The sequence below is a fragment of the Neodiprion pinetum genome, chromosome 2 (assembly GCF_021155775.2).
Source record: "Neodiprion pinetum isolate iyNeoPine1 chromosome 2, iyNeoPine1.2, whole genome shotgun sequence".
Classification (NCBI taxonomy): domain Eukaryota; kingdom Metazoa; phylum Arthropoda; class Insecta; order Hymenoptera; family Diprionidae; genus Neodiprion; species Neodiprion pinetum.
The window spans coordinates 36494404-36511799 of NC_060233.1; the positions used below are offsets into that span (position 1 = coordinate 36494404).

General features: G+C 39.6%; 1 protein-coding gene across 1 annotated transcript; it reads left to right on the plus strand.

Annotated features, from left to right (window-relative positions):
* The first annotated feature begins 496 nt into the window (after positions 1–496).
* Positions 497–3940, plus strand: LOC124210987 (uncharacterized). Its single transcript, XM_046609549.1, has 5 exons — positions 497–522; positions 1391–1448; positions 1623–1809; positions 1881–2237; positions 2314–3940. The coding sequence occupies exons 2-5, from the start codon at positions 1411–1413 to the stop codon at positions 2704–2706; spliced, it is 975 nt and encodes a 324-aa protein (XP_046465505.1). The 5' UTR covers positions 497–522; positions 1391–1410; the 3' UTR covers positions 2707–3940.
* The last annotated feature ends 13456 nt before the right edge of the window (positions 3941–17396 follow it).

The window sequence follows — 17396 nt, forward strand, 5'->3', positions numbered from 1 at the left end:
AAAATACTGGCAATTTCCGCTTCATAAATCAAAGTTTCATTCCAAGGTATACTCGGTTATTCTAAAGGTTTCTAGCCTTACAGTCACATGAATTGGCTGTATGTACTTGATATTCGAATTTAAAGAAATCTTATTTAAATTGACAAGATTTATAGTGTACACTTAAAATTAGACCAGCGCGTTCATCCAAATGCCACATAATAGGCATGCATTACGTGTATGCGAATAGCGCAGAATCCTGTTGTGACTCTTCGACAGTGTTCTATATCGTTCAAACATCCCTCAAAATTATATCGAACCTTAGAGAGGAATTACATAATTTGATTTTCTGATACAACTTTTTCTTTTGAATAAAAGTGGAAATAAAATTAGATATCTCAATTATATTCGAATATAAATAATTGCATCACTCCTTAAAAAATCGCGCCTTTCCGTTAAAGCAACGCGTGTCTGTTAGAGCTTGGATGAAGCCGATCAATACGAGGCCCGCCGCGCTCATCTGTGCTGGAAAATGTGCTGATAGTCAGTAAATTCCTCCCTACTTGTAGTCGTAAGAATTTTTTAAATATTTAGCTGAGTGTAACATTACGTGGTTGTGACTGATTGGAGTGCGCCTAAAAGTAATTTTTTCAATAAAATATTTTTGTACGTGTAGTATGGTTACTATTTGACACAATACCTAAGAACAGTGAAGATCAGGAACATCGAACGAAATTATGTAAGAACATGGTACGATCGAAAGTGCTACATTTTTTTTCAACAATCAATTTTAAAGACAGTCACGATTTAAGGTTTAACATCATTTTTGATACACAGAATTTTTAAATAACCCACACATATCTGGTTCTTTTGAAGAAAATTATAGTGAATCATTTACACTTCTAAAATGAACTTTTATTTGCAACTGATATTAAATAATTTCATTTGTTTGTTCGAGATAAATATAACGCGCATTAATAAATAAAATTAAATAATGAATGTATACACTCGTGATTACTTAATACTGCAAATAGTATAATTTTTGCTTGTCGTTATAATGTGAGTGCTCAAAGACTGTTTTCTTCGTAAACGTAGTTAACACAATTTTCGCGAGAGCGTTATTTTCGCAATAAGTGATGTATTACGCAATTCCTCGCGTATTTCCAAACTCCTAATCATGAACATTTAAAGGAAACGGGAATTATTTTATTATGTATCATAAATTACTAACAATTGTTGAGCGATTTATGTACGACTATTCCGTCATCCATGGGAAATATACCAGTACAACCTGAAAATCACACAACGATTTACACTAAACTTGAGTCTAATAAGTGCAATAACAAAACTTGCTTGTAACTAATATAGTGAATTTAGAAACATTTCCTTTTCAATACCTGTGCCCAAAAAGGGGGCCAACTGCTGAAAGGGATGTTCACAATTCTGATTTCGACCTATTGGTACTTATGGTATGTGTGATGTGATTAGCAACTGGTATATAATTGTGATTCACCGTAACGACTATGTCTACTGTTTCTTTGATATTATTATTCCTTGTAGTCAGAAACATGAACTATTTTTATCCTACAAACTTCCCTTACATTCCTTTCGATCACCCCTTATACATTATATATTCTCTATAGGGCGGCTGTATTAGCAGGACTTGCAATAACAGCTGTGTGCGCTTGTTGGTTCTGGAAACATTATGCAACTGGCTCAATTGAAGATGGGTCTCCATCAGACAGAACGTCAGCAGCTTCCTGTTACTTACCTCCGCATTACAGCCGATGCAGTTCGTTTTTTCAAGCTCTACCACCTCCTTACAATGAGGTAAATATCCCCTATTCACAAACCTTAATAGTAGCAAAAATCTGTCTGATACATTGAATAATGCCACCTAGGTGACATCAAAGCCGGACCTGTATCCGTTGGTGATTGGCTATGACGAAGGCATAGGCAAAAGTACTTCCGGCTTGGTGATGCGCTACTTTCGATCTTTGTCTCACGCGAGTACGTTGGATTCTCTGAGCTCAAGTTTTATGTGCAATGTGGTTAACGAGGCTAACACTATTATCCCACCACCATACTCCTGTAATAATAGCATAGATGAATTGTCAACCGTTGAATGCAGCCGAGGTCCAAACTTGAATGGCGGATCTATCATTTCATTAGCAAACCACAGGACAACTTCTGATATCTCTAGTCTGGCAGCTCAATCCCCTTGCTCACCTCCCAGAGCGACTACTCCCACTATAGAGGTAGGGTTCATTTAGTATGGTTGATTGATATAACAATAACCCATTTCCGATTTTTTGTCTCAACTTCTGATTATAGGTGAGGGAATTATTGGATAAGATCCACCAGCTCCCTGCACAGTTTCCACACGAGCCAAACGTCAACGTTTTAACGACGCAAAATCGACCACAAATGCTTGATACTTTGAGTTCGTTCGGGGCCTTGACACGGCCTCTAAGTCCTGGAGAATTAGTGGCATTTAGGCCCAGAAGAGCTCGAGGGAAGATGTATATGCCTCTTGGCCTACCGAGTTCAAGAAGCAAGTCAAAAAGGTGGCTTTCTCGATCAGCGCCCACAACACCATGCGGGACCGCACCTCCGCCGCTATTACCTGGGCAGAATAGGAGACCATCCCAAGTCGAGAATAAGAGTATAGACTATCAGGGCGTTCCCTTGCTTTCTGAACAGGATGAAGAACCACAGCAAGTTTGACAGGATGAGAATTTGGTGCCTGAGAATAAGTAAAATAACGTTTTTATGAAACAAAATCTTGATAAAACAGGTTCTCATTGAACAATAAGAGCTTTCGATCCCTGATTGAAAAGTGGGTATATGTGACACATTTTAGTACACTAATAAGTAAGTTTCAAATTATACATTACATTCCGCAGCAGCAAAAGTATACCAATATGTATGCATTATCTCTTCAAATAAATCTTCAAAGCTTCAAATGTTAATGCTCAAGATAGCTTTGAATATTATAGAACCTGCTGCGTTAACTTTCATAAGCCTTCTATAGGTAGATATACAAACAAGGGAAATAATTTAAGCAATCTTCTCAACTAGATCAATTCTAATAGATGTATATTTATAACAAAACTATTTCATGTTGTAAAACATTAAGTTTTCAGATTACCGGAAAGCTGTTCGCAGTTATATTACTTGAATAATTACGCCTTGTGATAGAATATTATTACGAAAAAAGACGTAAAATGAAACTTCACACACCGATAGATCACGTGATCTAAAGATTTGAGAGATTTATTAATACACACAATTTACCTAAGCAACGATTACAGAAACCTTTTACCTGACCTATATCTCATAGGTAGGTACATGCAATAATATATTCAAACATTACGTACATGATTACTCATTGTTAAACAGGATGGGTGAAATAATCGATAAATAATGATATTGCAAAGTACTACATGCTGAACTAATTTAGAGAAATAATACGTCCATTCTGGCCTTCCATTGTAGGGAATTAATATTCATACAAGAGACAAAAGAGAAATAAAACTAACAATTCCAAGACAATATGCAGAAAATTTATACAAGAAGGATAGTAGTACACGAACATTGCATGTATAGGATGTGCCTACAACGGAATCCTTACATAATAGAATAATGTCAGCTGAAATTTCAGGCCTGACAATAACGCCCTGCGTGTTGAATTGAAAGTGTCCCGATATTTGTTTAGTAAAGCGATTACGTGATTTACAGCCAGTTCTGAACTCATTATTATGCAACAGTAAATCTTCAACCAAATTAATCTGAAATATACCTAGGAAAGCTAAAAAAAAATATTTAAAGAAATATTAACGAGGCCTGACAATGTCATATAAAAATTGTAAGTAATTTATGTATGCACTGTGTAGTTACATGTATTTTTTTATGGAGTCTAATGTGAATAAAAATGAGCTGTTGTGGCAGGAGAAAATCACTTATTGTATGCGTGCTTTTCTCGCCAGTGTTACTATCATTCTGTCTAATACTAATACTCTAAAAACTATTGTTAACCCTGATGGTTTACAACCCATATTCACTGATAGATTTGTACCATAATTTCTAAAAGTCAATGGTATAATTCCGAAGCACAGGTGTGTAGGCTGATAAAAAATCATGCATACATATATGCATACACTGTAGCAGTGTGATATTAATTAAAGGTCGTCCATTCCATTTCCCCATATACGGGATGATGAAATTCACAGTACAGTTCAACTCATTCTCACAGCAAAGAGTTAATTTTCAAGTAGTTTGGAGGTACACGTTTTTGGGACGAATGTGGTGCTCAGGAGTAGTAATCATTCCAATTGGATATTGATAACACGAAATAGCTTGTGTCTTTACACCTTACGTAATTGCAATATCCGTCTAGGCGCACGCGTGCGCACTCGCCTACAAATAATTTAATTAAAGTATAGGTACCCGAGAGAAGGATGTATATATAGATCATAAATAATAATAGATCAGATGTAATAATGATGCAGTGACAAAGAAGTATGTACCGGAAACAAACTAGATTATCTACAATAATACGGCTATGATATGAAAACCGAAGAATTATTCATTTCGAAATGGGATTCTATTCGACACGCGCTCGATCTATTCCATAACATTAATATTCATAATTATTCCAACAACTTTTCATTTGCTCTCTCGATCTTGAATTTTCGTAGGCATGGAATCGAAACGCTGTTTTAGCTAGTCGCAAGTGAAGTATCTACGTTGGGTAGAGAGGCAGAATTGTTTTTCGAAAGGTGTTCAAATGGAAAAAAATTCGAACTAACTGTAATACATCACGGATGCGCTAAGTTTGATTGAGATGGATAGTAATTAACGCAATGTCGTGATTTAAAGACCTAAAAGGGTGATTGTCGGCGATTTTTTTTTTTTTGATGGGGAGAGATGCAACGAAGCTTCTTAAAACTTCGAATGTATTTTAACACACATTTGAAAGGTAGGACCAAAGATTTTTATCATCTAACTGTCGCAGAACGGCAGCTTTATTAGCTGACCCGAAATGAAGAATATATCTTTAGTCAACGGCTGACCATCGAAGGGCCTAGTCGCTTGAGTCTGGATTCGGCAGAAAAGATAAAGTGCGTAGGTATGTCTTGACTGAAAAACTAAACTCATTATACATCATATCATATCATCATACATCATCATACATCATACATAGTATTAAAGTTCGAAACCAAAGTTTCGATGTGCGGATCTTCGAATGTTCAATAAGTGACGTCACCCAAAATTTTTTTTCTCCTGACGTCATCGATCTATGTACACGAAAATCAGCTCGCCGAATTCCTCAGTCTGGGAACAACCGCGCAGTAGAGAAGACGAATGAGAATCGCGCTCCGCAGATTTCGAGTACCGAGTTCTCTACTTCCGTGGGTCCCGCACTCCGGGTCCGCTTCATGGTCCAACTCGAGTTCCAGGACAAGCGCTCCGTGGTTTCTATGCTCCAGGTTCGCTACCTGGTGAAACTCGACTTCCAGGTCAAGCGCTCCGTAGTTTCTATGCTCCAGGTCCGCTACCTGGTGAAACTCGACTTCCAGGACAAGCGCTCCGTAGTTCTGGCTGTCCTGGTCCTTGACCTGGTGACTTTTGACCTTCAGGACTACTTTTCCGTAGTTCTGGCTGTCCAGGTCCTCCACCTGGTGGATTTTGACATCCAGGAAAAGCGCTCCGTGGTCCAGGTTCTTGAACTGGTGACTTTTTACCCAGCGCTGCGTAGTTTCTTCACTCCAGGTTCGGTTCCTGTTGAAACTAGACTTCTAGGGCAAGCGCTCCGTAGTTTCTGCGGTCCAGGTCTACTACCCGGCGACACTCGACTTCAAGAAGAGGACGAGGAGGACGAGGAGGATTTTTCGTGCGAGCCCAAATTTAATAGCTATCAATCTGCTAATGAAATTTCTATAATTTTTTATAATTTTCTCATATTCTCCTTGGTCAAATCTGTCGATAAAAAAATTATACTGATCCTTACACAATATTTTTGATGTGTTCTAATACTTAAAATATTTATCAGTATTCAAGGTGTAACCCGAGGTGGTTGGCGTTGGTCGTCGGAGGTGGTTGGCGGTGGTTGAAGGTGATCGAGGTGGACGGGGATTTTCAGGATTTGTGCACTGTGAGTATAACATTTGTATAATATTTAAGGGGAGAAATCCCTTTAGAATTTTCAAAAAATCGATTTTTTTTTTTACATATTTCGAAAGTATAATACCCAAAGAATATACTGACCAAAGGAAAACCCGAAATAATCAATATTTGCGGAGTTATCGCATATAGTGTAGAGCGGAGCGACAGCGTGCGGTCAGGTAGCGAGTCGGGCGCTCGGACCGTTAGAGGCGGAGCAACCTTCACATCACAATGCTCCCTTATCTACCTTTTTTTTTGACCAGGCGGATGTTTCGAGAAATTTTATAAAGGGGACATTATAGATATATCCATATAGCGTGAAACGGTAGGTATACGGAACGAAACGTCGCCCGAAAAACAGATTCAGTTTCGTTTGAAATTTTGTCACGAACGGCCGAGTTTACCAAAGTAAAATGCCAAACTATCCGAAAGGAACGCGAGGCAATATAGCCCGAAAATGTGCTTTTCGAGGAAGAAGAAGGTCTGCTGTACGCGCCTGGCATCGCTGATTAATCGGTAAGTCACTACAATCACTAGTTTTCACATGTTGAAACTTTGAACGCGATTATCTCGAAACAACATTTTAAAAAACTACTCGTGTTGTAGCTCCAAAAGTTATCGACCGATTTCGATGAAGTTTTGGGAGATCACACTCAGTGATATTATCGGAAGGATGTACCTGAAGTTCGAAAGGTAGCGCGTAAATAAATACCTTTTTAGGGGTCGAGTATGTCGAAAAAAAGGTCGAAAATTCGACCCTTAGAATAAGAAGGCTCCCAAATTTTCAATTTTGCACTTTGTCATCATTTTTTAGGTACATCCTTCCCCTTAGTATGTCAATAAACGAATAACGCTGGTTAAATCTTTTTCAGATCAACAGCAAGAGAGTGACAACTGCAGCACTTTTCGATGTCACGGAAAACAGGCGTCCCAAGATCCTTCATAACGCCGTCATTTTGTGTATGATCGCAACAGAAAAAATTGTTTCTCACCTTGAATGCCTCAATAAAATTATGTTAAAATTTGAAAATTATAAGATAATTTTTTCATCTCTAAAAAAATTACCGAAAAATACCTATTTTTCATGCTTCCAAGGGGATGTCTCCCCTTAAATCGAATCTGAAACCAAAAATTTTCGGCTGCAAAGATGAAAAAAGTGAGGCTGACCCCTTTGCATTTCTGGCGAAAATCTTGGCGATTTTGAAGAGTGCTGGAATGAATTCTTTCGGGCACTATTCCGACGTAATTTTGCGAGAAAAATCGATTGGGCACAGTCCCAATACGCTGCGATCAACGCATCGGAAGTTACAGCCAAAAAACGAAAAGCTGAATTTTCGACATTTTTCAGCAGGTGCTTTTTCTTCGTCATTTCTCTGCTGTTGATCCCACGCTCTTTTTGCCGCGTTTTCTGAGTTCCTTGGGGTCCAATTGGTCGGGCAAGAGTCATACGAATCAATTCTGAGACGAAAAATTTTTTAGTGAAAAAAAAAGGAAGGTTAACCCCTTTGTATTTTTGGCGAAAATTTTCGCGATTCTGAAAAGTGCTGGAATCAATTCTTTCAGGCACTATTCCGACGTAATTTCGCGAGAAAAATCGATTGGGCACAGTCCCAATACGCTGCGATCAACGCATCGGAAGTTACAGCCAAAAAACGAAAACCTGAATTTTCGACATTTTTCAGCAGGTGCTTTTTTCTTCGTCATTTTTCTGCTGTTGATCCCACGCTCTTTTCGCCGCGTTTTCTGAGTTCCTTGTGGTCCAATTGGTCGGGCAAGAGTCATACGAATCAATTCTGAGACGAAAAATTTTTTGGTAAAAAAAAAAGGAAGGTTAACCCCTTTGTATTTTTGGCGAAAATTTTCGCGATTCTAAAAAGTGCTGGAATCAATTCTTTCAGGCACTATTCCGACGTAATTTCGCGAGAAAAATCGATTGGGCACAGTCCTAATACGCTGCGATCAACGCATCGGAAGTTACGGCCAAAAAACGAAAACCTGAATTTTCGACATTTTTCAACAGGTGCTTTTTTCTTCGTCATTTCTCTGCTGTTGATCCCACGCTCTTTTCGCTGCGTTTTCTCAGTTCCCTGGGGTCCAATTGGTCGGGCAAGAGTAATACGAATCAATTCTAAGACGACAAATTTTTTGGTAAAAAAAAAGGAAGGTTAACCCCTTTGTATTTTTGGCGAAAATTTTCGCGATTCTGAAAAGTGCTGGAATCAATTCTTTCAGGCACTATTCCGACGTAATTTCGCGAGAAAAATCGATTGGGCACAGTCCCAATACGCTGCGATCAACGCATCGGAAGTTACAGCCAAAAAACGAAAACCTGAATTTTCGACATTTTTCAGCAGGTGCTTTTCTCTTCGTCATTTCTCTGCTGTTGATCCCACGCTCTTTTCGCTGCGTTTTCTCAGTTCCTTGGGGTCCAATTGGTCGGGCAAGAGTCATACGAATCAATTCTGAGACGAAAAATTTTTTGGTAAAAAAAAAAGGAAGGTTAACCCCTTTGTATTTTTGGCGAAAATTTTCGCGATTCTGAAAAGTGCTGGAATCAATTCTTTCAGGCACTATTCCGACGTAATTTCGCGAGAAAAATCGATTGGGCACAGTCCCAATACGCTGCGATCAACGCATCGGAAGTTACAGCCAAAAAACGAAAACCTGAATTTTCGACATTTTTCAGCAGGTGCTTTTTTCTTCGTCATTTCTCTGCTGTTGATCCCACGCTCTTTTCGCTGCGTTTTCTCAGTTCCTTGGGGTCCAATTGGTCGGGCAAGAGTCATACGAATCAATTCTGAGACGAAAAATTTTTTGGTAAAAAAAAAAGGAAGGTTAACCCCTTTGAATTTTTGGCGAAAATTTTCGCGATTATGAAAAGTGCTGGAATCAATTCTTTCAGGCTCTATTCCAACGTAATTTTGCGAGAAAAATCGATTGGGCACAGATTCAATACGCTGCGATTAACGCATCGGAAGTTACAGCCAAAAAACGAAACCTGAATTTTCGACATTTTTCAGCAGGTGCTTTTTTCTTCGTCATTTCTCTGCTGTTGATCCCACGCTCTTTTCGCTGCGTTTTCTGAGTTCCTTGGGGTCCAATTGGTCGGGCAAGAGTCATACGAATCTATTCTGAGACGAAAAATTTTTTGGTAAAAAAAAAAGGAAGGTTAACCCCTTTGTATTTTTGGCGAAAATTTTCGCGATTCTGAAAAGTGCTGGAATCAATTCTTTCAGGCACTATTCCGACGTAATTTTGCGAGAAAAATTGATTGGGCACAGTCCCAATACGCTGCGATCAACGCATCGGAAGTTACAGCCAAAAAACGAAAACCTGAATTTTCGACATTTTTCAACAGGTGCTTTTTTCTTCGTCATTTCTCTGCTGTTGATCCCACGCTCTTTTCGCTGCGTTTTCTCAGTTCCCTGGGGTCCAATTGGTCGGGCAGGAGTCATACGAATCAATTCTAAGACGAAAAATTTTTTGGTAAAAAAAAAGGAAGGTTAACCCCTTTGTATTTTTGGCGAAAATTTTCGCGATTCTGAAAAGTGCTGGAATCAATTCTTTCAGGCACTATTCCGACGTAATTTTGCGAGTAAAATCGATTGGGCACAGTCCCAATACGCTGCGATCAACGCATCGGAAGTTACAGCCAAAAAACGAAACCTGAATTTTCGACATTTTTCAGCAGGTGCTTTTTTCTTCGTCATTTCTCTGCTGTTGATCCCACGCTCTTTTCGCTGCGTTTTCTGAGTTCCTTGGGGTCCAATTGGTCGGGCAAGAGTCATACGAATCAATTCTGAGACGAAAAATTTTTTGGTAAAAAAAAAAGGAAGGTTAACCCCTTTGTATTTTTGGCGAAAATTTTCGCGATTCTGAAAAGTGCTGGAATCAATTCTTTCAGGCACTATTCCGACGTAATTTTGCGAGAAAAATCGATTGGGCACAGTCCCAATACGCTGCGATCAACGCATCGGAAGTTACAGCCAAAAAACGAAACCTGAATTTTCGACATTTTTCAGCAGGTGCTTTTTTCTTCGTCATTTCTCTGCTGTTGATCCCACGCTCTTTTCGCTGCGTTTTCTAAGTTCCTTGGGGTCCAATTGGTCGGGCAGGAGTCATACGAATCAATTCTGAGACGAAAAATTTTTTGGTAAAAAAAAAAGGAAGGTTAACCCCTTTGTATTTTTGGCGAAAATTTTCGCGATTTTGAAAAGTGCTGGAATCAATTCTTTCAGGCACTAGTCCGACGTAATTTTGCGAGAAAAATCGATTGGGCACAGTCCCAATACGCTGCGATCAACGCATCGAAAGTTACGGCCAAAAAAAGGAAACCTGAATTTTCGACATTTTTCAGCAGGTGCTTTTTTCTTCGTCATTTCTCTGCTGTTGATCCCACGCTCTTTTCGCTGCGTTTTCTGAGTTCCTTGGGGTCCAATTGGTCGGGCAAGAGTCATACGAATCAATTCTAAGACGAAAAATTTTTTGGTAAAAAAAAAGGAAGGTTAACCCCTTTGTATTTTTGGCGAAAATTTTCGCGATTCTGAAAAGTGCTGGAATCAATTCTTTCAGGCACTATTCCGACGTAATTTTGCGAGAAAAATCGATTGGGCACAGTCCCAATACGCTGCGATCAACGCATCGGAAGTTACAGCCAAAAAACGAAACCTGAATTTTCGACATTTTTCAGCAGGTGCTTTTTTCTTCGTCATTTCTCTGCTGTTGATCCCACGCTCTTTTCGCTGCGTTTTCTGAGTTCCTTGGGGTCCAAGTGGTCGGGCAAGAGTCATACGAATCAATTCTGAGACGAAAAATTTTTTGGTAAAAAAAAAAGGAAGGTTAACCTCTTTGTATTTTCGGCGAAAATTTTCGCGATTCTGAAAAGTGCTGGAATCAATTCTTTCAGGCACTATTCCGACGTAATTTTGCGAGAAAAATCGATTGGGCACAGTCCCAATACGCTGCGATCAACGCATCGGAAGTTACAGCCAAAAAACGAAAACCTGAATTTTTGACATTTTTCAGCAGGTGCTTTTTTCTTCGTAATTTCTCTGCTGTTGATCCCACGCTCTTTTTGCTGCGTTTTCTCAGTTCCTTGGGGTCCAATTGGTCGGGCAAGAGTCATACGAATCAATTCTGAGACGAAAAATTTTTTGGTAAAAAAAAAAGGAAGGTTAACCCCTTTGTATTTTTGGCGAAAATTTTCGCGATTTTGAAAAGTGCTGGAATCAATTCTTTCAGGCACTATTCCGACGTAATTTCGCGAGAAAAATCGATAGGGCACAGTCCTAATACGCTGCGATCAACGCATCGAAAGTTACGGCCAAAAAAACAAAACCTGAATTTTGGACATTTTTCAGCAGGTGCTTTTTTCTTCATCATTTCTCTGCTGTTGATCCCACGCTCTTTTCGCTGCGTTTTCTAAGTTCCTTGGGGTCCAATTGGTCGGGCAGGAGTCATACGAATCAATTCTGAGACGAAAAATTTTTTGGGAAAAAAAAAAAGGAAGGTTAACCCCTTTGTATTTTTTGCGAAAATTTTCGCGATTCTAAAAAGTGCTGGAATCAATTCTTTCAGGCACCATTCCAACGTAATTTTGCGAGAAAAATCGATTGGGCACAGTCCCAATACGCTGCGATCAACGCATCGAAAGTTACGGCCAAAAAAACGAAACCTGAATTTTCGACATTTTTCAGCAGGTGCTTTTTTCATTGTCATTTCTCTGCTGTTGATCCCACGCTCTTTTCGTTGCGTTTTTTGAGTTCCTTGGGGTCCGATTGGTCGGGCAAGAGTCATACGAATCAATTCTAAGACGAAAAATTTTTTGGTAAAAAAAAAGGAAGGTTAACCCCTTTGTATTTTTGGCGAAAATTTTCGCGATTCTGAAAAGTGCTGGAATCAATTCTTTCAGGCACTATTCCGACGTAATTTTGGGAGAAAAATCGATTGGGCACAGTCCCAATACGCTGCGATCAACGCATCGGAAGTTACAGCCAAAAAACGAAACCTGAATTTTCGACATTTTTCAGCAGGTGCTTTTTTCTTCGTCATTTCTCTGCTGTTGATCCCACGCTCTCTTCGCTGCGTTCTCTGAGTTCCTCAGGGTCCAATTGGTCGGGCAAGAGTTATACGAATCAATTCTGAGACGAAAAATTTTTGGTAAAAAAAAAAAGGAAGGTTAACCCCTTTGTATTTTTGGCAAAAATTTTCGCGATTCTGAAAAGTGCTGAAATCAATTCTTTCAGGCACTATTCCGACGTAATTTTGCGAGAAAAATCGATTGGGCACAGTTCCAATACGCTGCGATCAACGCATCGGAAGTTACAGCCAAAAAACGAAAACCTGAATTTTCGACATTTTTCAGCAGGTGCTTTTTTCTTCGTCATTTCTCTGCTGTTGATCCTACGCTCTTTTCGCTGCGTTTTCCCAGTTCCCTGGGGTCCAATTGGTCGGGCAAGAGTCATACGAATCAATTCTAAGACGAAAAATTTTTTGGTAAAAAAAAAGGAAGGTTAACCCCTTTGTATTTTTGGCGAAAATTTTCGCGATTCTAAAAAGTGCTGGAATCAATTCTTTCAGGCACTATTCCGACGTAATTTCGCGAGAAAAATCGATTGGGCACAGTCCTAATACGCTGCGATCAACGCATCGAAAGTTACGGCCAAAAAACGAAAACCTGAATTTTCGACATTTTTCAACAGGTGCTTTTTTCTTCGTCATTTCTCTGCTGTTGATCCCACGCTCTTTTCGCTGCGTTTTCTCAGTTCCCTGGGGTCCAATTGGTCGGGCAAGAGTCATACGAATCAATTCTAAGACGAAAAATTTTTTGGTAAAAAAAAAGGAAGGTTAACCCCTTTGTATTTTTGGCGAAAATTTTCGCGATTCTGAAAAGTGCTGGAATCAATTCTTTCAGGCACTATTCCGACGTAATTTCGCGAGAAAAATCGATTGGGCACAGTCCCAATACGCTGCGATCAACGCATCGGAAGTTACAGCCAAAAAACGAAAACCTGAATTTTCGACATTTTTCAGCAGGTGCTTTTTTCTTCGTCATTTCTCTGCTGTTGATCCCACGCTCTTTTCGCTGCGTTTTCTCAGTTCCTTGGGGTCCAATTGGTCGGGCAAGAGTCATACGAATCAATTCTGAGACGAAAAATTTTTTGGTAAAAAAAAAAGGAAGGTTAACCCCTTTGTATTTTTGGCGAAAATTTTCGCGATTCTGAAAAGTGCTGGAATCAATTCTTTCAGGCACTATTCCGACGTAATTTCGCGAGAAAAATCGATTGGGCACAGTCCCAATACGCTGCGATCAACGCATCGGAAGTTACAGCCAAAAAACGAAAACCTGAATTTTCGACATTTTTCAGCAGGTGCTTTTTTCTTCATCATTTCTCTGCTGTTGATCCCACGCTCTTTTCGCTGCGTTTTCTCAGTTCCTTGGGGTCCAATTGGTCGGGCAAGAGTCATACGAATCAATTCTGAGACGAAAAATTTTTTGGTAAAAAAAAAAGGAAGGTTAACCCCTTTGAATTTTTGGCGAAAATTTTCGCGATTATGAAAAGTGCTGGAATCAATTCTTTCAGGCTCTATTCCAACGTAATTTTGCGAGAAAAATCGATTGGGCACAGATTCAATACGCTGCGATTAACGCATCGGAAGTTACAGCCAAAAAACGAAACCTGAATTTTCGACATTTTTCAGCAGGTGCTTTTTTCTTCGTCATTTCTCTGCTGTTGATCCCACGCTCTTTTCGCTGCGTTTTCTGAGTTCCTTGGGGTCCAATTGGTCGGGCAAGAGTCATACGAATCAATTCTGAGACGAAAAATTTTTTGGTAAAAAAAAAAGGAAGGTTAACCCCTTTGTATTTTTGGCGAAAATTTTCGCGATTTTGAAAAGTGCTGGAATCAATTCTTTCAGGCACTATTCCGACGTAATTTCGCGAGAAAAATCGATAGGGCACAGTCCTAATACGCTGCGATCAACGCATCGAAAGTTACGGCCAAAAAAACAAAACCTGAATTTTGGACATTTTTCAGCAGGTGCTTTTTTCTTCGTCATTTCTCTGCTGTTGATCCCACGCTCTTTTCGCTGCGTTTTCTAAGTTCCTTGGGGTCCAATTGGTCGGGCAGGAGTCATACGAATCAATTCTGAGACGAAAAATTTTTTGGGAAAAAAAAAAGGAAGGTTAACCCCTTTGTATTTTTTGCGAAAATTTTCGCGATTCTAAAAAGTGCTGGAATCAATTCTTTCAGGCACCATTCCAACGTAATTTTGCGAGAAAAATCGATTGGGCACAGTCCCAATACGCTGCGATCAACGCATCGAAAGTTACGGCCAAAAAAACGAAACCTGAATTTTCGACATTTTTCAGCAGGTGCTTTTTTCATTGTCATTTCTCTGCTGTTGATCCCACGCTCTTTTCGTTGCGTTTTTTGAGTTCCTTGGGGTCCGATTGGTCGGGCAAGAGTCATACGAATCAATTCTAAGACGAAAAATTTTTTGGTAAAAAAAAAGGAAGGTTAACCCCTTTGTATTTTTGGCGAAAATTTTCGCGATTCTGAAAAGTGCTGGAATCAATTCTTTCAGGCACTATTCCGACGTAATTTTGGGAGAAAAATCGATTGGGCACAGTCCCAATACGCTGCGATCAACGCATCGGAAGTTACAGCCAAAAAACGAAACCTGAATTTTCGACATTTTTCAGCAGGTGCTTTTTTCTTCGTCATTTTTCTGCTGTTGATCCCACGCTCTCTTCGCTGCGTTCTCTGAGTTCCTCAGGGTCCAATTGGTCGGGCAAGAGTCATACGAATCAATTCTGAGACGAAAAATTTTTGGTAAAAAAAAAAAGGAAGGTTAACCCCTTTGTATTTTTGGCAAAAATTTTCGCGATTCTGAAAAGTGCTGAAATCAATTCTTTCAGGCACTATTCCGACGTAATTTTGCGAGAAAAATCGATTGGGCACAGTTCCAATACGCTGCGATCAACGCATCGGAAGTTACAGCCAAAAAACGAAAACCTGAATTTTCGACATTTTTCAGCAGGTGCTTTTTTCTTCGTCATTTCTCTGCTGTTGATCCTACGCTCTTTTCGCTGCGTTTTCCCAGTTCCCTGGGGTCCAATTGGTCGGGCAAGAGTCATACGAATCAATTCTAAGACGAAAAATTTTTTGGTAAAAAAAAAGGAAGGTTAACCCCTTTGTATTTTTGGCGAAAATTTTCGCGATTCTAAAAAGTGCTGGAATCAATTCTTTCAGGCACTATTCCGACGTAATTTCGCGAGAAAAATCGATTGGGCACAGTCCTAATACGCTGCGATCAACGCATCGAAAGTTACGGCCAAAAAACGAAAACCTGAATTTTCGACATTTTTCAACAGGTGCTTTTTTCTTCGTCATTTCTCTGCTGTTGATCCCACGCTCTTTTCGCTGCGTTTTCTCAGTTCCCTGGGGTCCAATTGGTCGGGCAAGAGTCATACGAATCAATTCTAAGACGAAAAATTTTTTGGTAAAAAAAAAGGAAGGTTAACCCCTTTGTATTTTTGGCGAAAATTTTCGCGATTCTGAAAAGTGCTGGAATCAATTCTTTCAGGCACTATTCCGACGTAATTTCGCGAGAAAAATCGATTGGGCACAGTCCCAATACGCTGCGATCAACGCATCGGAAGTTACAGCCAAAAAACGAAAACCTGAATTTTCGACATTTTTCAGCAGGTGCTTTTTTCTTCGTCATTTCTCTGCTGTTGATCCCACGCTCTTTTCGCTGCGTTTTCTCAGTTCCTTGGGGTCCAATTGGTCGGGCAAGAGTCATACGAATCAATTCTGAGACGAAAAATTTTTTGGTAAAAAAAAAAGGAAGGTTAACCCCTTTGTATTTTTGGCGAAAATTTTCGCGATTCTGAAAAGTGCTGGAATCAATTCTTTCAGGCACTATTCCGACGTAATTTCGCGAGAAAAATCGATTGGGCACAGTCCCAATACGCTGCGATCAACGCATCGGAAGTTACAGCCAAAAAACGAAAACCTGAATTTTCGACATTTTTCAGCAGGTGCTTTTTTCTTCATCATTTCTCTGCTGTTGATCCCACGCTCTTTTCGCTGCGTTTTCTCAGTTCCTTGGGGTCCAATTGGTCGGGCAAGAGTCATACGAATCAATTCTGAGACGAAAAATTTTTTGGTAAAAAAAAAAGGAAGGTTAACCCCTTTGAATTTTTGGCGAAAATTTTCGCGATTATGAAAAGTGCTGGAATCAATTCTTTCAGGCTCTATTCCAACGTAATTTTGCGAGAAAAATCGATTGGGCACAGATTCAATACGCTGCGATTAACGCATCGGAAGTTACAGCCAAAAAACGAAACCTGAATTTTCGACATTTTTCAGCAGGTGCTTTTTTCTTCGTCATTTCTCTGCTGTTGATCCCACGCTCTTTTCGCTGCGTTTTCTGAGTTCCTTGGGGTCCAATTGGTCGGGCAAGAGTCATACGAATCAATTCTGAGACGAAAAATTTTTTGGTAAAAAAAAAAGGAAGGTTAACCCCTTTGTATTTTTGGCGAAAATTTTCGCGATTTTGAAAAGTGCTGGAATCAATTCTTTCAGGCACTATTCCGACGTAATTTCGCGAGAAAAATCGATAGGGCACAGTCCTAATACGCTGCGATCAACGCATCGAAAGTTACGGCCAAAAAAACAAAACCTGAATTTTGGACATTTTTCAGCAGGTGCTTTTTTCTTCGTCATTTCTCTGCTGTTGATCCCACGCTCTTTTCGCTGCGTTTTCTAAGTTCCTTGGGGTCCAATTGGTCGGGCAGGAGTCATACGAATCAATTCTGAGACGAAAAATTTTTTGGGAAAAAAAAAAGGAAGGTTAACCCCTTTGTATTTTTTGCGAAAATTTTCGCGATTCTAAAAAGTGCTGGAATCAATTCTTTCAGGCACCATTCCAACGTAATTTTGCGAGAAAAATCGATTGGGCACAGTCCCAATACGCTGCGATCAACGCATCGAAAGTTACGGCCAAAAAAACGAAACCTGAATTTTCGACATTTTTCAGCAGGTGCTTTTTTCATTGTCATTTCTCTGCTGTTGATCCCACGCTCTTTTCGTTGCGTTTTTTGAGTTCCTTGGGGTCCGATTGGTCGGGCAAGAGTCATACGAATCAATTCTAAGACGAAAAATTTTTTGGTAAAAAAAAAGGAAGGTTAACCCCTTTGTATTTTTGGCGAAAATTTTCGCGATTCTGAAAAGTGCTGGAAT

Bases quoted from the DNA above. Each gene is read 5' to 3' on its own strand.
- LOC124210987 (XM_046609549.1), top strand. From the start codon at position 1,411: ATGTTCACAATTCTGATTTCGACCTATTGGTACTTATG. The intron at 1,449-1,622 runs GTATGTGTGATG...TATTCTCTATAG, and splicing joins TCGACCTATTGGTACTTATG to GGCGGCTGTATTAGCAGGAC. The intron at 1,810-1,880 runs GTAAATATCCCC...AATGCCACCTAG, and splicing joins TACCACCTCCTTACAATGAG to GTGACATCAAAGCCGGACCT.